General features: G+C 39.7%; 1 protein-coding gene across 2 annotated transcripts in view; it reads right to left on the bottom strand.

Annotated features, from left to right (window-relative positions):
- The window catches only part of PIK3C2A (phosphatidylinositol-4-phosphate 3-kinase catalytic subunit type 2 alpha), an 80,355-nt gene that overhangs the window by 5,481 nt on the left and 52,504 nt on the right, over nt 1–22,370 (bottom strand). For both annotated transcript variants that reach the window (XM_019551657.1, XM_019551658.1), the window contains exons 13-29: nt 19,379–19,487; nt 18,864–19,006; nt 17,560–17,748; nt 16,744–16,837; nt 16,176–16,270; nt 15,627–15,807; nt 14,986–15,090; nt 13,343–13,435; nt 12,449–12,578; nt 9,044–9,180; nt 7,977–8,146; nt 5,891–6,047; nt 5,362–5,471; nt 4,488–4,695; nt 2,287–2,411; nt 1,069–1,186; nt 891–972 (exon numbers count right to left, since the gene is read on the bottom strand). In XM_019551657.1, the coding sequence (XP_019407202.1) occupies nt 891–972; nt 1,069–1,186; nt 2,287–2,411; nt 4,488–4,695; nt 5,362–5,471; nt 5,891–6,047; nt 7,977–8,146; nt 9,044–9,180; nt 12,449–12,578; nt 13,343–13,435; nt 14,986–15,090; nt 15,627–15,807; nt 16,176–16,270; nt 16,744–16,837; nt 17,560–17,748; nt 18,864–19,006; nt 19,379–19,487 (2,246 nt within the window). The remainder of the gene's footprint in view (nt 1–890; nt 973–1,068; nt 1,187–2,286; nt 2,412–4,487; nt 4,696–5,361; nt 5,472–5,890; nt 6,048–7,976; nt 8,147–9,043; nt 9,181–12,448; nt 12,579–13,342; nt 13,436–14,985; nt 15,091–15,626; nt 15,808–16,175; nt 16,271–16,743; nt 16,838–17,559; nt 17,749–18,863; nt 19,007–19,378; nt 19,488–22,370) is intronic.

The raw sequence follows: 22,370 nt of genomic DNA, 5'->3' as shown, positions 1-22,370 counted from the left end.
TCCCCACACTGCCAGCCCATGTTCATCTTGGAGTCAACGATGACTCCCAGATCCTTTTCTGCTTCTGCGCTGATGAGAAGGGAGTTCCCCAGCCTGTAGGTATGGTGCTGGTTCTTCCTCCCCAGGTGCATCACCTTGCACTTGTCAGTGTTGAATCCCATCCTATTCTCATCCGCCTGCCCAGTAATCTGTCCAGGTCTGATTGCAGCCTGTTCCTCCCTTCTAGCATGCTCACATCCCCCCACATCTTAGTGTCATCAGCAAATTTGAACAGGGTGCTTTTTACCTCCTCATCCAAGTCATTGATGAAAATGTTGAACGGTGCGGGCCCAAGGACCGAGCCCTGCGGAACCCCACTGCCCACATCCCTCCAGGTGGACAATGAATTTGGGGCTGGGGCAGCACCACCTCAGCCCCTCCTCCACCATCTGCCTGGTGACACCCATGCAGCTGCTGCCAACAGCAAGGATTAGGCCCCTTGTGGCTCCCCTGCCTCTGACATATCAAGTTGAGGCGTGGCTCTAGTTTCGGGTATTTGGCATTCCAGCCAAAAAGATTGCTGACCCCTGGCTTGGAGGCTGAGTGTGAAAGCTTTGATTAAATTTCTTTGATAAAAAAGGTAAAGCACTGACTAAGCAAGAAGTCATAAATAAACTTTATGTGCAATGTGTTTTATCTCACTGAATCCACGCAGTATAGGATTTATACTTAATGATATTTTCAGAAGTAAAAATAGGAGACTTGGTATGACAAGTGAATATTTTCTGAAGTGGAAGTTATCAAACTAGAATTGGTTGAAAATAATTTTACATTGGCCAATACTGAAGTCCTTTACATTATATATTGCAGTCACCCAATTTACCACCTTACAAAAAAAGCTATATATCTACCTGCATGCTTGGCTATTCCATCTATTCCTTCAGCTTTATCATCACGAAGTAAAGGGTGGAAAAAAGTGTAAACAAGATCACACTGAATTTGGGGAAAAAAAGTTACACATTAGTTTAAAATGTATTAAAATATCAGAGTTGAATGTTGAATTTATTGAAAAAATCTTTCAATATTCACCTCGGCCACCTCTGCTGAACCATTCATCAAACTTTGTATATAACTGTTTAGCTCTACTTTTCTTTTGGCTGCTACTTCCTTTATATGAGTTCTTCCCAGAACCATCTTGTTAGGAAAGCTGCAAGAGAATGACACAATAGATTTTGCTGCTGAACTCTGATGTAGTTTAACCACACATTACATCCCAAAATGTTGATATCTATTCTTGATAAGTGAAGTCATAAATTGATACAATGCACTTTCATTTTATTAAGTTCAATCTACGTATTAATATTAAGAAAGCACAGTTGTAGCCAGCACACAGAGTGACATTAGAATACATGAAGGTTGCAAAGTCAAGCACTTCAAAGTTCAGAAACGTTGGTATTAAAAGTTGCCTGTGCAACCCCTGGCATTTGAGCTATAGAGTAACCAGCAAAAGTAGTAGATGGCTGTGCTTCATGAATAGCAGTCCTAGAGGGGAACGAAATATGGCCAATGTGTTTTTTGCTGTTATTTGTTGCCAGTTGTGGCATGGTGAGACTTGGGGTCTTGGGTTCCATTCCACACTTCAGGGGTGTCCATTCCTCCTAATGGGCACAGGCCATCGACATGGAATACACCCAAGTTGGACCCTTCTTTTTCTCCCCAGCTTGTCCCAGTCCCATCTTCTTCTCCCCCCTAGCTCCTTATATCAACTCTATTCTCCACACATCAGGCTCATCACCCTAGTTCAAAACACTCTCACCCCTCTGAAGACCCCAAACTCCTCACATTTCCTGCTCCAACCACAGCTTCTCTCCCTGGGTTTCCCATTTAATCAGTGTCCTTCTCCACTCTGGTCTCAGTGTCTGACCAACCAGTCCTAGTTCTCCCCTGGCTTCTGGCCATGACACCCCTTTACCACTTTTGTCACCCCATTAAATTCTCTTTCCTTCCTATTCTCACTCCAGTTCTACTACTCTCTTCATTTCCAGCTCTCCTCTCCACTGCGTTCTATCTTTCTAACTGCCTGGATTTAGCAGGAGCTGAATGACAACTCAAGAAAGGCATTTCTTTGTGCCCCGAGTTCAGGGGACCCAATTTAGAGCAGTTCACAACTGCAATTACTGGGAATGTCCTGTTCAGCTCCAGGCTGCAACATGCTTGGTATGGATGGAATCTTTAGGGAAGATTGCTGTGAAACTCCAGCAAGCTTCTACTAAGCACGCAAACAAACATTAAGGACTTGGAACATACCCTGGTAATTTCCAAAGAGGAAAGAGAATACCAAGTTTGTTGTGGAATTCCTGGAACTCATCAAATGTTCGGAAGACAAATGCTGGCTCAGCTTGCCCTTCTCTCAAAACTCTCACAACATAGATCTGCCAAGAGAGACATAACATTTACATATTTTAACATCTCTTCCTCCAGTAAATCCTTTCTGGTGCAGTATTTGCATTCCAGGACCAAATCAGTTTTATTAGTAAAAACTATTATTTCTGGTAACACATTTTTTGTCTATTATGCACAATGTATATCCATGTATTAATCACAAAGGCTGAGAAAAATGCTAGTTTGATTCAACTGTTAGTACTTGTCCTTTCTAAGTCAGGAGGTTATGAGTATACATCTTCCACTAGGACTTGGGTGTGGGAAGACATACAGGAAGCCAAATTTAGTGCGTCAGTGCAGATATAACTTGCCAGAGATAATTTCCTATAACTTCAGAATGAAGGATCATCTATAGTTTAAATTCTTTCAGTACATTTAGGAGCTTTGTGAATCAAATAGTTAAAATCATTTTTGGAGAGATTGTTTATCAAACAGTATTTTACTCTATTCCTATCCAAATCTGACTCTTGGGGTCTATAGCATACCCCCTGAATTGCCCCATACAGCCCAATTCAAAGTGATTTTGACCAGACCTATTTTTTACCCTACTTTTTTCTTTTTCTTTTTTTTTTTTTTTTTTTTAATAGTCTATCCTACCCAATGTAGGAATGTCACCTCCCCTCAGTTCTCTCTTTATATGAATCTTTTCTGAACAGTACTTAATTCCAGTCATGACAGCTATTCTTGTTAAGCTTGTTATGCTTATAACATCCATTTTTACATCTACATCAGTGAATCAAGACCCTCCATTACACTGCACCCGGTTTGTGCCATGGCTGCTCATGGCCCAGCAGCATGGTGGCGGCCCCAATGCATCATGACTAGATCAGGCTGTTCTGAGCAGCTCTGTACTGTACCTGGGCTGCCCATGTGCACCTCTGCTGGGCCAAGGGCAGCAGGGGCTGGGTCACTGACACCACTCTGCCCCCCTCCCAGGTCAGGCTAGTCATGATCCATTGTGGCAGCCTTGCACTGCTAGGCTGTGAGCAGCCACAGCACAAACCAGATGCAGTGCAGGGCAGCATAGGGCTGCGTCCAGGGCAGAGCCACAATCTGCCTTCTGCATGTCCCTATGATGGGTGCTAGTTCCACTGACAGTGGCCAGGCACAGCTGCTTCCTATGGAACCAGCATCAGTTGCAGGGACGTGCAGGGAGAGAATCGTGGCTCTGTCCCAGCCCCAGCCCCAACCCCACAGTCACTGCCTTTAAATCCTGGCCCTCCCCACCCATCTCACTCCTAGACACTGCCCCCCCCCCACCTGTCTGCAGCCCCATCCCAACCGCCCAGCTGAGAGTAACCTGCCCACCCTGTCTTAGATTCTAATCCCTCCACTTAGAAAAAAACAAGTTCACCCTTCCTGGAGAAATCAAAGAGAGGTGGTTTATTCTGTACATTCATAGAGCGCTACAGTACAGAATACTGAAAATTTTATTAAAACCACAAATTTCCACTTATAAAGCACCACTTCTTCCCCCATCAACTTATTTCTGGTCTCTCCTTCAGAAGAATACATAAGGTATGTGAAAATTTACACTTATACTGTCTTTAAAAAAGGGGGAGGAAGAGCTACTGCTTGGAAGGACACAGCAGATGCTATGCTGTAACTGCCGCCGCATCAACATAAGCCTAGAGTAATAGAAGTGTGCTAAAATCACCCCAACAGTGATCCTGGTTGATGCAGAGTTCAACCCAGGGCAGTTCTACTCCAAATATACATTTGTCCATATCCATAGTTCTATAGTTCAAAGAAAACAATATATTTGGTTGATATAATTAGTGGAGCTTATGCTATAATGCTTTAGTTCCTTGACAAGAACAGAATTAAGTAGCTGAGAATTACTGAACCAGTTCATGCTGAAATACATCTGTGTTTAGGATATTTTTTCAGTTTGTTTTGGGCTTTTGGAATCCAATTTAGTAGTCCAGTAGAATCCAGTTCACTGGTCAAGATAAGAATTGTTTTCCATGGAAGAAGGACATTTGAACAAAGCAAACAATGGTGAAGAGATATGGCAGTAGAAGCAAATACAGACTGAATTTTCATATTCAACAATATCCACTTACATAATGTTTATCTGGGTTGTACCTCTTTTGGTATGTGAACACAGACACTGCCTTAATTCGGCCATCTTGTTTGAGAGAATACGTTTTGGGAGAAAATGAGAGGATGGGCTCATCATTGGAAGGCAGGCCTGAGAAACGCAGTTGAGCCAAGTTGTGAATGAAGAAGTTGAACTTTGTGGCAACGCTTCCCAAGCTGGATTCAATCAGCCTGCAAAATAAGAAAATATCTTCAAATATAAGAGCACAGTTACATACTCTGAATGCACAGCAATTTTGTTTTGTCAGTACACTACATTCCAAGAATGAAAGAAATAAATGAAACCCTTACTGAAGGCCTCAACATTAAATTTAGACTGAAAATGGTCACTGATCCCCAGTGACCATCGTACCTTATTTACTGAGATAGTATACATATTAACCAAATTTGACTACTGTGCATTCCCAGAAAACTCAACCATTTCTCTGTAAGAGGGTTCCGACTTGATATAACTTTAGAAGTCTTGCAATAAGCATGGAATCAATTTAGGGCATCTCTATTTCATTAACTGCAAGCATTATGGACAGATAAGGCTGAATATAGTGATTGACCTTTTAACGCATGCATTAGAATTTTCTGTATTAGATTGCTCACTTAACACACCACAGGAGCATTTTAACACAACACAAGTGTCTTTGAATTTGAAGTTAGGTATTCAACTCAGTAATGGATAATATTATTTTATTTTATGATTAAAGGAAAAAACTGTAATATTAATGAACTTTTATAGCTAAGTATTTATAGAACACTTTATTTTTATTTTAGTATCATAGTGCAGAATTTGAACAATGAGATTGTGTATTCAAGTTCTGTTTCACTTGGTCACTACCCTGGTACCTTGTGAAGAAAATTGTAGCTTCTGCATCTGTAGTTTGGGGTTGTAGAGCATCCTGCACATATTTTAAATCCTGAATTCCAGTTAGCTCTGGTAACCCGGAAGAGAGCATCTACAGAAAGAAACAGAAGGTTACTATATTTTCACAATGGAAAATTAATTAAAGATTTTCATGTTTAAATACCACCACCATTTTGCATTTGTTAAAAATAGTTAAAGTTTTGAAATTCTTTAGATGTTACTTTTGATTTAATTTCTAGGTGAAATCTGTAAGTACTTTCTATTCTTAATTTTCGTGGCCCAAACAAAGGGAAACCAAATCCAATCTCAGTTACAACTGTTCCTGGCCTTTCCAAGGAAGCACTGCTAAGTTGCTGATTTATAGCAGCATGTGGTAAGAAATGCTGGTGTATAAGAGCCTACAATTTAGGATTTTCAGTGCAGATTTGATCCGTCAAAAGTAACTGGGGATTTAAAATACATGCACTGGGAGTTAAAACACAAGAACAGTGAGCAATAAAACATTATTACCAATGAAAGCAAGTTAAGAAAGAGGTTTGCACGTTTCCTTATTAAATTGTATGCTTGGCAGCACAGATCCACAAACAACTGGAAACGAATAGTAGGTTTTTCACCACCATTGATGACATAGGCCATATCTGATGTTAGCACAAAAGGAGCTCGATCCCTGTTTAAAGAGAAGAAACACTAACATGTTACCGTATTTACTTGAAATCAAAATGAAGCCTTCCTCCCCCAGTCAGCACTGGAAAAAAACCCCTCAGTTGCATACAAGGAAGCTTCATTAAGTACATTGTCTATCTTTAAATTGCTGGCAAACCAGCATGTGCTCAGCAATGAAAACCAACTATGAAGTTGATTAAATGCAGCCATCACTGAGCATAACAGTCAAATACATAGCACATACTAGGCAAATATGATGTTTTGCACAAAAACGTGTGGTTGTATACACACACACACTTTTATATTTTTTTTTTCCTATAAACCCAAAGGGTACCAATGTCTGTAGATTCATAATGTAGAAGTTAGAGGTAAGAAGTTTAACACAATTTTAATCAGTAACACACTGAAGCCCCTGGCAGATGTTAATTTAATCCCACAATGGGATCTGAGAAATTTTATCCCTGTCCCAACAATCACATGTCCTACTACACCAAATGTTCAAAGTCTACCATGCATGGTAGTTGGGATCTGGAATAAATTCCTCAGATCTCACTGCATGTTTGTCAGGATGTGCAGCTGTCTATATGAATTCTAAGGTTCAGAAAGCTCCCAGATCCCCAACTGCCTGCACCACATACCCTGAAATGATACTTGTGAAGACAGCCACATTCATGCTAGTGACACAGGCTGCAGGGGATGAACAAAACTTCACAGACTTGTCAGCCAAACATCTGGCTACATGGGTGCAGCTCTACATGTCCCCACATGTGTACAGCTTATCAACTCATACATGGGGACATTTAAAGCCATGCCACACAGCCTGATGCTGGAATGCACACTACACATTTGAATTTAAGTGCAATACAAGCCAGCTGGAAAGATGTTCCACATTAAATGAAGCATTAATGTTACATGAAGTGTGGAACATCTTTTGGGTCGATTTGCCGCTTTATTGCGGGATGTATTGGCTGAATGTGCAGCATATCACCAGCACAAGGAACTAACCAAACGTGAATTCTGTTCTTTACTTACCTTTATATTGACAGTAGAGGTGTACCAATATATCAGTTGCATAATGGATTGGCACCGATGAGGGAAATTTACATTATAGGCTGTCAGCATATTTTGCCTGTTATAGCTGATAAAGTTCTCCAATAAATAATTAATTATGCCATCTGGCTGGGGCCCCCCGTATGCCTGGGTTCCCTTGGAAAATGGTGCATTTCCCCTTGCAGGTGGGCAGCATTCTAGCCTGCAAGGGGTCCTGCATGCATGTGGCCAGGAAAACAGCTGGGCAGCGTGCTTACCAGCTCCCTGCAGGTAAGTCTATGGAGGGGAAGGGGCAATCCTGGCAACTGAGGGAGGATAGACAGAAAAAACGAGTGTGTGGGCAAGTGTATTCACCAAGGAAAAGCTATATGCTTTGCTAATCCAAGCATAAGGATTTTTTATACCAACTCATTGCTGTGCTACACCTATAAGACTACTATAAAAGGAAACTAACCACAGTTATACTGTAATGTGGAGATAAGTCATTTCAAAAATGAAAAACACCCAGCTTGAGACAATCCCATCGTCCTTCTGAGAAAAATCTAATGGACAATGATTGAGGGGAACAACTAAGTTAAAGTCATGAAGGTGCTTTACTTGAAAATGCAAAGCACAGTCTGGAGAGGCAGCCATTTTTTACTGAAAATAGGAAGGCAGGGAGTTATGGCCAGGAGTTTACTACAACAGGGAGCCAAAACATTTGAAATACTAGACGTCATTACCAGGGAACTCAGAAGGCTTTTGGAAATCATGTAGTTCCAGGAAGTCACTAGTTTCCACTCTGAGGATAGGTGCTGACCAACATGTAGATATTAAATCCTACATGAGAGGAATTGGAAGTTGGCTCACATTTTCAAAAAAAATGTTTAGTCGTAGAAAATACCTTTTAAAGCTACCGAACATCTGTGCGTGGCCCAAAAACCTTCCAAAGTCAATATGAAACATATGCCCTGTGCTTCGAAGCATTATGTTGTCATTGTGACGGTCACAGATACCTAATACATATGTGGCTACACAGCATCCAGCGCAAGAATAGATGAAGTTTTCAGAAGCCTGAAAAAAGCAAAAAGGTCATGAGCTGAGTATGCCCTGAAAAAAATCTTAATTCAGCGTACCATCTATTCAGGGTTTATTTCTACCAGTGGGGCTAAAGGCAGCTGCCACAGCCCTCAAGCCTTTTTTGTACTTCAGTAGTTACTAGCTTGAGAAATATTCCATACGTCTTTCACTTGAAAACAACAATCCATTCAAGAGTTGTTAAAAGTGAAAGCTGGTAACAAAGAAAAGGTTGTTTAGGGAAACAAAACAAAATATATTTGGCAAACTGTATAGCTTTGTTACAGAATGCTGTACCCAAGGAAAACAGTTATTCACACGTCAAGCGGCAGAAGCCAAATGGAATGGAACACATCTCCTAAACTAGGGGTTCCCAAAGTTTTATCCCTGAAGGCCTACTTCAAAGGGACAGTCTTATGGCAGGCTGCAAAGGGGCGCATGTACCGCATCTGGTCTGCAGGCCACACTGGGAGCCCCCATTCTAAACGCCAGTTAGAAGTGGAGATCATACTTCCCTATCTTATATTTGGAATAAATGTTTCTCTTTTACATCAAGTAGACATTACAGCTTCTTACATCTTAACAACTTAATCCTGAGCATTCAAGTTGCCATTTTCAGACAGATGTCTTTGCAATTCTACAGTCAGTCTTGAATTACCAATTTTCTGAAACTTACACAGCACACAAGATAGGATTTTGCAAACCTTTAAACACAAATATAATCTGCACATATGAACCATATATTTAGGACTCTTGGACAAAATACATACCCATCCCCACACAGACACACATTCATTCTTTCAAGAGAGTCAGAATAGAAACTGAAATTCTCTTTTAAAACGCAAGATTTACCCTTTTAGAATCTTCAACATTACGAATACTATTGGAAGTTACCTTTTCATATTCTTCCTCTGTAGGATTATATTTTCGCAGCCACTCCGCAAGTGGTTTGTCTTTGAAAGATCCTGTTACTCCATATTCCACTTGAATTTTCCTAAGTGTATCTGAAGCAGGAACAAGCTCCACCATACCTTTATTTAAAAAAAGATTGTAGAAAATATTTACTTGCAATGACTTAGGTTTAAATCTTGTTCCATATAATATCTTCATTCTAATTTATTATGAAGCCTCTTTATCTGATTTTACCAAAAAAGGCCCAACTCCAACGCAGAATATTTGTAAAAACTGAACTCTAAATCTGCTACGCCTATACACAGAAAATTAAATGAATATCACCAGTAATGAAACACATCCAAATTCATTTGCTTTAATTAAGGTTGATCGTATTATTTCATAAATTCTTTGGTCTCGAATGTTAACTGATTATGTACAGCAAATATTGGTTATAATTAATGTTCTTCATTGAGGGAACTTAAGCACTTGTAAGAAAATGCTGGACAAGGATGGGTGGCTCTAAGAATACAGTAGCCTGAAAAGTGACCAAAACAGGGTTACTTGTGGCTCTGCAGAGGAAAAACAATCTATTACACCACATGGGACAAAGCTCCTTCAGCCAGAGTACAACTTGGGAAATAATCCCCAGCTGGACAGTAGGGATTCATTTTGCAGAGGGTCAGAAAAAGCAGTAGGCATAAGCAGATAAAAATAGAAGTGGTTTTCTGTTTTGTATCCTTCCAATTCTTTAAATGATAATACTAGCAGTGAAAAGGAAAAGTAAGGCAGTGACATACAATGTAATCTAGTGCGCTATTTTAAACTAGCTGAAACCTGCACCACATTTGGGATGAAATACTTTTTCAATAAAAATTTATTTAAATACAGGATTTTTAGTTATCCTTTGACCAGATACTTTAACAGAATCAAAACTTCTCACCCTCGAAAAAGCTACATAAGAGCCGTCTGTGCGTAAACGCAGGGTTAGAAATATAAATACATATTTTGTTTACAGTCTGATTTTGTGACTTGCTTATAGTCATCGAATAAGAGGGTCCTTGTACATGCGACTAAAAAGGCCCTTTTACATGAGGAAATTGCTCCTTTTAGTGGTTTATTACACAATTAAATAATTAAAAAGGCAATTAATGTACATGTTCAGCGGCGTATTTCAATTTAAATGACTGGTTTACGTAGCATACTAAAACACACCCCATGTATTTCAGTTTGCTACATAACAAATTACAGTAATATTCCTCATGTATACAAGGGTTCCTATCCAGAGAATGTGGCAGGGACAGTGCACAGGAAGCCTGGGTTTGACTGGGGAAGCTCGGGCTTGGCAGGCTTCCAGTGCCCCATGCACTGTTCCCGCCACCTTCTTGCTGCCAGCGCACCCAGCTGCCTTCCTACCACCTTCCTGGGGCAGCCAACCTGTTCCCAAGTGGTCCCAGGCAGCAGGAACAGTGCACAGGGTGCTGGAAGCCTGCCAAGCCTGAGGTTCCCTAAGCATGCCCAGGCTTCTAGTGCTCTGTGCACCATTAGATCATGTGGGTGCAGCCTGCGAGCTGGGGCTGCACCTGTGCAGCTAGCACCCCGCAGCCGCAAAGCGAAGCACCAGGCCCCCTCACAACTCAGCAGTTGTGCAATCCCATGGCAGTTTGCGTGGGCAGGTTCTACTGGGGGCAGGGAAAAAGTAGTGAGGGGTCCGATTCCTGCCCCACCCCCCAGAGCCTGCCTGCATCTCCTGCAGCCAGGGAGCAAGCTGCTGGTGGGTCGCACAGCCGGAGCTGTGGGGGACCCAGGTGCTTCCCTCTGTGGTGGCAGTACCCCCCCCCCAGCAGCATCCACCCATGAGCACCCTGTCTGGGCAGTCCCAGGGCGCACCACTACCACAGAGGAAGTACCAGGGCCCCCCTCGCAGCTCAGAGCCTACTAGCACTTGCCCCCTGGCTGCAGGAGAGATGGGCAGGCTCGGGAGTGCAGGTGGGGGGCAGCAGCAGAGAAAAGGAAAAAAAATTTGGACCCCCTCACCACTTCCCCGCCCCCCCCACTTCTTTTCAATGGAGCCTGCCTGCTCTGCAGCAGGAGGCACCGGTGCTTCATTCTAGCTCCGACTTGCCTGCATGTTTGAAGTGCCTCAGGATCTTTTATAATAACATACTTATTATGACTGTCCGTAGCACTCCGATTGGTTGTTTCAATAAGCATTGTGATTGGCTGCCGAGACAATCAGAGAGTGCTCTGGACAGACAGAATAAGCCTGTTATAGAACAGTGCCTTCTGTATAGCCCAGAAGCAGATGACTTGACAAACAGGAATTTATTCTTAGCTAAATCTCTGCTTTTACCTGGATGCCACTATAGATAATGGTTAAAAAATTGTCATTTGTGCTTTTAAGGGGACCTAACCCAAGCACTGCTGAGAAAGATATCCACACCTCCTGACCTGCGAGTTGCAGATTCTCAGAACTGTTCAGGTCCACAATACATTAGTTCATCTGGTCAACTTCCGCAAATTATGTTCCATTAATTTAAGGCAATCAGGACTTATAGCAGAGAATACATCTTATTAGACCAACAACATTTTTGGGAAAAAATTCTTTAATTGCAAGCAAAATTAAATTAAAATTAAAGAAATCTTTTATTAGACCAACAAGATTTTTGCAAAAAAAAGCTCTCTCCTACAAGTCCTGATTGCCTTTTCCTCTAGACCAATATAGCTACAACCTGGATACCGTTAAATTAAGACATTTAATGCACTCAAATTCTGCAATCCAGAATGAACAAAACTTTAAAAAGAAAAAAAAAGTCTTCATGTTCCCCATGTAATATTTTACGATGCATAATATATATTTTTAATTGAATGTGTTAAAACAGGCAAGTATTATTTTTAACCTGCCTTTTGGTAAGTTTGACCAGCCTTTTCCACTGACACCATGAACAGCTGTGTCAAAGCACTGTAGCAGTTTGACTCTGACCTAAATAGGTTTTCTGAAATTATTTGGGAATAATTAAAACTGCAACTGTTCCCCTTCTCTTTCATGTTGAAACAATAACTAGTTTCTAGTACAGATGTCTGTACTGCATCTATTTTAACTGTTTCCATGGGTGTTTTTGTTCTATTAATTCTGACAGCAGGGCTTATAGGGAACCTCAGTCTCAACAGCAGAAATGTTTTAAAACATAGCTCTAACAGGGACTTCATTAAGAAATTCAAAACAGTTTAATCTGAACCAAATACTTCTACCCCCAGGTGGTGAGCTTCTTTATGGGAGCTACTGATGGCCTTAATTATTTAATGGGTCCATCTCCAGGGAGGAACCTGTAGACATTATGCCAAAAATATGAGTGCAGCTCCTGGGAGGAGGAACAGGGGAATGCAGTGCTTATTGGGTTACTGTACCTCGATCTTTTCCAGTTGAGAGGCACTTAAAGATAACCATCCGCAGGTCCAGCCCCTCCTGCAGCCAAATCTTATCCATAATCTTTATCATTTGTAAAGCCAACATATCTTGCCGTAAGTCTTCTCCAACCTCACAAAAAAACAAAAACAAAACAACACACCTTGACAAAAGGATACACATTCAACAAAACTGAACGTGACAGGTTATGTTCCCTTGCAAGAAATAAATTATCCTTAATCAACAACTGACTTGCTTCCTTTTATCTGTAAGTTTATAAAAAAAAAGGACAAGTGGAAAGCAATGATGGAGCTTTTTACAGCATGTTCAGACATTAATTTACCCTTATGATTCAAATTTGAAAGAACTGTTCTTGTTACAATTTTTACTTTTTCTCCAAGAATGGGCAAGGGGCCACTTCAAAGGTTAAGGTACTATTGGAAGTCTTTGAAGATACAGGTTCAGTTCTTAATTGTGCTATAGACTCCCTGTATGACCATAGGCCAGGTCACTTGTGTCTCAAAGTTCCCTCTTTATAAACTAAACTATTGCTCCACTGAAGTGTATCATGAGAATAAATGTAATGAAAATCAAGGAGTATTTAGGTTATGGCCTTGAGAGGGGAAGGGAGGGGGGATTATAGAAGTACAACTGAAGTCTCCTACAAACACTAACGAGTCTTATGAAATTTGTTATTTTCATTCATCCAGGTACTTTTTCCATACTGAATCTTGTAAATCAGTTAAACAAACAGCATAGCTGAGATGCTGCTATTAGCCTGCAGACATAAGTCAAAGCTAGTCACTATTTTTGGAAGTAATTAACCATCAAAAAAACCCCTTGTAATTCTCCCCCCGCCCCCCAAATACACCAGGCAAGAGGAAAAAACCCCATACCTTAAACATTACATTAATTTCTTCTCCCAGTGGATCTGCATTCACCAATGCAACTTTTAGTGGTACTGCATTAGAACTGAAGAAGGAACATGCCTGCAAATGAATTTTAGGTTAATTATCATTTAGAAAGGCAACTAGTAAAATATTTATTAACACTCACACCAATATTAATAGTTTGTAAATGAGAAATTTGGGAAATATTACTAATCGTGGCTATTTAGTTACTAACATTTCATACATTCACACATTAACAATGAAAGCTCTGAGATTACTCGAGTAGGAAAATTAACATAAAGCGGTATCTCTATGGTGTGTAGTCTTGTACTTCCATTACTTCTGGAGTCTCAGAATCAGTAAGTAAAATTTGTTTAAGTCAGACCAGTAGGACTTTTCAAATGTGTTGAAAATATGCATAATCTACTACATATTTAAAAGAAAATGGATTTTAAAAGTCTCACTTGAATAATAATTTGAGTGCTACATGGCATGACTATTTTCCTGAGGTTGTCCCATGTATTCTCAAATGTATCCTTGCACGGTTATACACAATCAACAAAGTCTTTTTTATTAGCATATGTGTTTTAAAAATGAAACCATTGTTACTAAATGTAATACACAAATTATGTGAAGTACATAAAATCTAAAATAAGTCCGTCTACCAAGTATTAGCACACAACAACTTAGTGCTCCAAATGAAAAATAAGAACAAACTAAATCAGCTGTCTCTCCTAAAATATGCCAGATACCATCCTATTATTCTGAGTCTGGTAACATAAGCGTGCCCAAAGCAAGCAAGTCCATGATTCTCATCAGCAGCAGTCTACATAATTTAGGTACCTCCACTGGAGTCCAAGGATCCAAACATTTTGGGGTAGAGGATGAGCATTCCCTGAACGGTCCCAAATTCTAGAATTTACTTCATTAGCTCAATGCTTAGTTTTACAACCCACAAATATGGTACACAGTTTCTCAGGCTTTTTTGCCATGGTGATTGTGGGGAATGTACCAGTATATGCTTACTTTGGCTAGGAGCCCTTGGGCTGACATTTATTACATTTTTGTACAGAAGCCAGTAGTGGAAGGTGGGGACTTTTCATAAGACTTAAAAATGAAGAATGAATAAAAACAGCCATGCAAATTTTAAGAGGTCTTTACAGATGGATTTAGTGCTGCCTCTTTATATTGTAGACTTGCAAATGTACAGAGAATACAAGTTTGGAGCTTTCACCACATCTCATTTGAGTATGCTTTTTCTGGGTTGTGTAACAGTAGAGTTTTTAAATCTACATTCTCTCCCAGACAATGCTCAAGAATATTCAGTTTGTCTGCAGTATCCATCTGGTTGTTAATTTATGATGAAATTGTATCATACTTTTTCATCCTTCCCCCTCAGGATACCCAAGATGACATAACAGGTTTTTATGATTCCTAGATTAAGGCCTCATCTCATTGTGAAATAACTAATCTGAAGGATCTTTGTTTCTGCTCAACTAATTTAAGTGTGTGTTAACTAATTCTAAAGTTTTACACATCAACCAATATAATCTGCTTTTCTACATATCAAATACATTTTCTACATACTGACTGCTCTTCCAGAATTTGCAAGTAGGCAATACTAGTATCAACAGCTATTAGTGTTGTACCTTAACATTTAATTCTTTTGCCACAAGGCTGGGATTGAGCGGCAAACGGCATTTGTTCCTTAGGAAGAAAGACTGCATACGTTCCATGCCACTTTGCAGGACATTCTGCAGACAAAAAGCACAACTGACCTTAACTGAAACATCTAAAAGGAAATTTTAAACAAAGAAATTAAGGCAGAAGAGTGAAGAGCAGGACAAATACCTTAATTCTTGAAGCATGTTGCTGCTTTATTTCTTATCCTAAACATAGCAGGACAGTCCTAACACTATGCTAATTAATTTATTTCTGTATCAGCCAAGCTAAAAGTTACTTCAGTCTATAGAATTTTAATTTCATATTAATGGTAAGTAGACAAGGCTCTATAAGTTTCTGTGATGCAATGGGAAACATTTCTGCAGCAACACCAGTCTATTCCACTGCTGACAAATACCTTCATTCCCATCATTACTAACTATAGCTCTCAGTTAAAAAATTAGACATTGATAAAAAATGTTATGATTCTCAATATCTGCTGATGCTTTCACTGTGTTTTATGGGCTTTTATATTTAAATTTGAGAACTGTATCACTGGGTAATGAAAGCAGAGTCAGCAGTTTTATCCCTCCGCACAAATAGTATTTAAAAAATTAAGCTTACATACCTGCCTAGCAGATCCACTGGCTTGCTTTACTTTTTCTGCTGCTGTTCCCAGAAGCTGCACCAGTTTGGTCTGCTTCTCCAGCTCTTCCCTCAGCCCCTTCCCACATATTGAGAGGAAGGCACCAAGAATAATCTTGTACCTTATCCCAAACTTTGGATCTTGTAAGGTATCCTTCAGCAGCCTAAAATATCAGGTACTCAGGTTAGATTTTTCCCTATGAAGTCACATTTTCTGCAAAGTAAACATTTCAGACTGAGCTCAATAGGAAAGCTATTCAAAAAGCTATTAACAAGCAGCACTGCATAATACTATATGCACATCTGAGATTACTGGTTTACAGGATCTAATGAAATCCTGAAAGACAAAGTCACGTTGCTTTCATTAAACAAAGCACCACTTCGGTTCTACATACTCTTCAGAGGCTGCAACACTTGTTGATCTATTACATATTCATGTAATTTTGTCACTGAAACAGCAAATCATTTGTTACAGTAAAGTTGATATATCCAGAAATACATTATACAAAGGAACGAACAGATAAATTCTTACCAATACAAGTAGTGTGCTATTTGAATATTTCCCAATGCCCGAGCTAAAATGAACCTGACCAGAGCACTGTCCAAATAGGTTTCATATTTCAATGCCTAAACACAACAAAAAGACAATTAAAAAAAAGACAATTATTTTCCAAGTTTCTTAGGTATTTAGTTTTAGGATTTAAAGTTACATGGTGACCAGAGATGTAGGGGCTCAGTAGAATAGCAAATACACCCTAGAATTTATAGCAGTAATCCAATAAGATCTGTCACAGTTTAAGTCATGAAGGAACTAATATAAAACCATACCTGAAGCTTCAATGCCATTTAAAAAAAAAGCGACTGTTTATTAGTACAGAGAATGAAGTCCAACACATACAGAAGATGTTGTATAATTTGCTTATTGTTCTACGCAATCCAATGTGTAAAGAGGTATTTAAGTCCACTAAAGATATGACTCCATGCTTCACCTGTCACTGATTAGTAATTAAAATTGATTATACACATATTGTGAAGACAAAAAACCCCCCTGTGAAATACCGGATAAAACCTTCAAAGCAAGCAAGCAGTTGGTTCCTTACCTGTACAAACTGTGGGAGGAAGTCTGCTAACTCATCATCACTTATTGCCTCAATCCAATTAACAGCTGTAGTTCGTACTTCCTGATCTGCAAACCTACAAGGACATAAACAATTTTTAAATCATATATTTACTGAAGTGCCAGGCAGACATGAATCACCACCTGGTTTTGACAATATGACTCTCTCTTAAGACAGTATCATCTTGGGTTTAATATTGGTTAACCAGGCTGCTGTTCACATACTACCGTTTAGGCTGCAATTAGTAATCTCATTTTAGAAAGTTACAATGGCAGATGCGATTAAAGTCTGTCAAACTAAATAGTAAATATTTTCCTTCTTATGGTTTTGTAACAGTGTATATTCTAGTATATGAGCTAGATGAGAGGAGCTTTTAGATAAAGTAGACAGAAACATATTATGACATTTTCCAGGAGAAGGACAATCAGAAAAATCTCTCTATGAATGAGAAAATAGGTCCAAAACAGATGTTTAAAAACTACTTTGGTAAAAAAAAAAAAAAAATTCTGAGCAGTTTTTTTTTTTATCTTCTATCCATGCAGGTCAAGAGGGAAGACAGTTGACATGAATGGACAGTAAACAAAAATCAGAATGTGCAGTAGAGTTGGAAGTTAAAAGCATTTTGCAGAACAATAGAAAATGTCCAATCCATAGCTTTAAGAATTTATACAGGGACTTACCAAGAAGCATGTTATTTGTGATAGTGCAACACAGATGGAAGTTTTAAAAGCACAAGTATTTAAAATATTGCTGGAATGCAACAGTGTGCATTTGTTCCTATTCACTGATTCTACTTACTCTGAATTCAGTAGTTCCAATGCAGTCAAAGGAGGTAATGGAGGCCACTGCTGAAGCAATGAGTATATTTCAGGAAGGCTTGCACAGTCCCAGTGCGGGGCACTAGCTAGTATTTTTGGTAAGCTGTTTGTGCATCCATGGCAATAATGTCGTTTCTCCCACAAAAACTCTTTATCTTCCTTTGACAGGCTGTGGATAGTTCAAAATCACATTTTTTTAATATGGTCATGCTGAATTGCAAAAACACTTGCCGAAGTAAATAAAATAAATCCCTTCTTCTGGGATTGAATGCAGCTTAAAAAAGGTGCTATCTGCTACCTAGAAACTTAATGCAGCCACAAGATGGATAAAATATTAGAGAAGCAGAGATCAGTACATTGCTACTCAGAACCCATTAGGTCAGAAACTGCAAGTGCTAGAAAACTTTGCTTTATGTTGAATCTAAACAGAACTCTTCATGCTACACTATAGCTTAAATTCAAATACAAATAAAACATAGCAAAATGCTACTTCCCAAAAAACACATGCCGGACCATTAATTTGCCATTACTGTGCCATAACCCAAGAAGCTCTAAGCAAGTACAGAGGGACAAAAAAAGAGAGTTTAATAGCAAGGGAAATGTTATGGCATAAAACTGAGAAAAGTACGGGCAAATTTTAAGATATCCCCACCATTTTGTGAATATTAGGACCCTGGTGGACAACACATTTAAGATGTTACTGACTGGTTATAATCAGATCTTAAGTAGTAACTGGCTCACATATTCATTCAATTAATGGTGTAGTAAAACAGAGAATAAGCCACAAAGTTATTACACAAAAGGCGTGTGATAACTTTGTGGCTGGTTCCCACCATGCTTTAAATTGAAGACATGGCACTCCCATGGCTAGAAGCCCCAGCCAGCTGACTGGTGCCCCTGGCCATAGGAGCTTGCTGGTACAGAGGGAGCCTGGAAATCGAGGAGCCCAGATCATAATCCTGGGATCCCCCTGTACAAGCAACATAGCACGATTGGGATGTGACCCCTGGTTGCACAATCTTATCTCCTGCCATGCACATATGGTATGGCAGGAGGAGAGACTATTGGAATTGCAGATAAGATCCCATTGCACATTTAATTAAACATCTGTCAGTGGCTTTATAGTTCAGAAGCTCTTGGCAAAGTCAGTCACAGAACTTCAACTGCATTAACACTTCAGAGCAATACATTTCATGAAAAAGCCTATGTACTTCATTCCTCCTCCTCCAAAAAGTCGTCTGCATGTCCAAAGGTAAAATAAAAGATAAAGCAGACAAAACATACCCCATGGTGCTGTCTTTTGAGAGAATGGCCAGAAGTCGCTCCTTTACAAGTTTTTCCAATGTTTCTACAGAATGGTGTACAGAACTGTTTGCAGCTTGGGGAATTTTATATACAATATCAAAAGCCAGGAAAGGAAAGTCAACCTAAAAAAAGATAAAACGGCTTAGTTTCCAAAACACACAAGAATACTTAAAGGAATCGAACTGATAGGGGTTACTCCCCAATTTTTTATTTATTAAACAACATTACTTCCCCAGCTCTGAATTATTATTGCATTAGAGCTCAAGGATCACTGTTTTATACTTGTATTTTGGTTTTATAAAAGATGCAACTATCTTTCCTTCAGCCTGAAGTTAGGCAAACACTACAAACTACTTTTGTCTATTGCATGATAAGTTACCCCTTTTTCCACTACATACCTCCTATTACTAGTGACAGATAATTCTCAACTCTTTCAGCAATGAAACAAAACACTCAAATTGGGGGACACATTTAAAAGATCACATACACACTACCTGCAATACAATTCTTTCCATAAGATTTCCTCTTTTATGAGACATTCCTGATGTGGGACTCTTGTGTGAAGTCCAAAGGTACAAGAGCTTTGTTCCACAAGTCAATACACTAAATGGCAAAACAAGAAAAAAAGCATACTCTTTCAGTAGGCATAGAGAAAATTAAAAGAAAAACAAACATGAAGCACATCAAACATCCATAACAAAGGAGAAGGTAGCTCAAAAAGTACTAATCCGATATTAAACAGGTGTTGTTTAAATGGATTGTCAATGGCTCCCTCAAGGTAATACAACACAATGGGACAGAAACATGGGACTGAAAGAGGCCTCCCAGATCACCAAGTCCAGTTCTCTGTGTTCACAGGTAGTTATCCACTAAGGTCCATGCACACACGGGGCCGGGGGGGAATCTATTCCACACATCTAAATCACATTTTTTCCCCAATCCATCCATCTCCCCCAAACCAAAAAAAATGCCACATATAACGAGCATGGAGCAGGAGATACAAGGGCACCACCAATACCTTGCCACTGTAGTGTTATGAAAACAGTTAGGTTAAACATGCTTATATGATCCTAGGAGGTTGGCAACACTCCACATTCCAGAGAGAGGCAAAAAAACCCCAAGGTCCATTAAGCCAAGAGCACATCACATTTTATATGGTGCTCTTCTTTGAAAGGGAGACCTTTCATTGCAAAAAGATGCTCTGTATTTTAAGTTCCTGGATTCAGCAGAAGTGGCCACTGTGATTTTGAGTCATGAAGCAAAGAATGTGATCAGTACTACCCATCAATTCAACACTATTCTATCATTTTTTCATTTGAGTATTTTTCAAGTTCTCCAAACCACTTGGACTTGTCAACTGCTATTTGGGCCAACAGGTCCCAAACACAAAAAAGCTGTACTAGTGAACAACTGAAATCCACCCCCCTCCCCCATCTCAAACAGAAAAAGTGACATTGCAGTCAAAACAAAAATATGATACAAGCAACAAATAATGGCAGTAGGCATGGAGCATGATGCACAAGATAGTACTTTTATGATTATTATCCAAGTTTCAACAGCATGCTGGGTATTGTACAGAAGACAAATTCTTGCCCTTGGAGTTGAAAGTGTTATATTGTCAATAGAATCCAATCTCATTAAATACTGGTTGCAGATCAGAGCTTTAGCCTGAGATGTACATTGGTTTTAGAGGCAGTGATAGTTCATTAACCTGAAGTTTAAAATGCAAGAAAACTTGCTTGATGTTACTGAAGCAAAACAAAATGACAAAGAATTACTTGAGTTGCTAAATGCTTTTTCAGATATCTATCAGAGCCATACACGGTTTTTATCAGACATGGAAAGCTGTATCCTCTCCAAACACCTACTTCATCATAAGTGCTCCCAATCTGGTGCTAGATTCTCTCACGGCACAGTAATGACCTTTGAAACGTCAATGTTCTAAGTAAGTGCAATTTTTAGATGCCACTTGTAAGTTGATGTTATTTGGAAATGCAGCTGGAACATCTGGCTTGTATCCCTCAACCATTTTGCCCTGAATTCACTCTTATTTACTGATTTATTGCCAGTCTCTGCTGGCATTTCTATACCTACCATGAGCAAGTTCTTCATCCAGCTTTGGCTCAACACTTTCGATCTTTGTGTTTTATTAAGCTGAAACAGTTCTCTCATCCACACCTAAGAGATGTAGCCCTCTCCCCGCTCTTCAGATATTACTAGATTTTTCTCCGTGTTGAACAACATTAAGTCATATTTCAATCAACAGCTTGACATTCAATTGAAGAATTCTCTCACGCTATAAAAAACCCAACAACCTAGCACTGCTTATGTCATCGGATTACACAGTATAGGATTCTCTTCTCAAAAAGGCTTCATGCCCCTAACCTAGGGAATCTTCCAAATGACCACCACACTGCACATGGAAGTAGAAGCACTGCAGTTTGAATGGTCCCTTGTTGCCACTAGCAGCAGTGCCAGTTGCTTCAGCCTGAGAGATGATGTCAGGTGTGCCTGGGAACTGGCCTGACAGTTTAAGATAACAGAAGTGAAAGCTAACTTAAGTTCATTTGCATCACTCAGCTGCATCCCAAAAAATTTTGAATTTGGGCCAATGATTTCACTGATACCAAGTAAAATAATTTAGTAAACAGTAAAGTATCATATTTCCATTCCAGCAAAAACTCAGGAGGATATTAGGCAGCAACTGCTAGCTACCTCTAAAACCAGGTCTAGATAATTTGCATTCAAGAGTTTCAAAATAGCTGTCTGAGGAGTTCTTTGGACTATTAATGTTCATTAAGTTCAATAAAAGACATGTGCCAAGCTCTGCACTTAGGATGGAACAATCCCATGCACAGTACAGGCTGGGGGCTCAGTAGCTAAGCAGCTGCTCTGCAGAACAGGCCCTGTGGGTTACAGTGGACAATAAGCTGGATGAGCCAAAACTATTCCCTTGTTTTGAGGAAGCCTAATACCATACTGGGCTGCATTAACAGGAGTGTTTCCAGAAGATTGAGGGGAAGCGATTATTCCCTGTATTTAGCTCTAGTGAACCCATATCTGGAGTACCGTCTCCAGTTTTGGGTCCCCGACTACAGAAAGGATATAGATAAATTGGAGACAGTTCAGCAGAGGGCAACAAACATAGTTGGGGAACATGAGGAGAGGCTAAGGGAACTGGATTTATTTAGTCTGGAGAAGAGAAGATGGGAGTTTTAAGAACAAGCTTCAACTACCTGTAGGACATTTACAAAGAGGATAGAGCAAAACTGCTCTGAGTAGTAGAACAAGGACCAACGGTCTCAAGTTGCAAGGTAAGTTTAGGCTAGATATTAGGAAAAACTCTCACTAGGAGGGTAGTAGAGCCCTGGAACAGGCTACCCAGAGAAGTTGTGAAGTCTCTATCCTTAGAGATTAAGACCCTGGATAGACAAAGTCTTGGCTGGGATGATATAATTATATAGTTGGGGATGGTCCTGCTTCGAG

The sequence above is a fragment of the Crocodylus porosus genome, unplaced genomic scaffold, assembly GCF_001723895.1.
Source record: "Crocodylus porosus isolate Cpor-Errol unplaced genomic scaffold, CroPor_comp1, whole genome shotgun sequence".
Taxonomy (NCBI): Eukaryota; Metazoa; Chordata; order Crocodylia; family Crocodylidae; genus Crocodylus; species Crocodylus porosus.
This window is presented reverse-complemented; position numbering and strand designations above follow the sequence as displayed.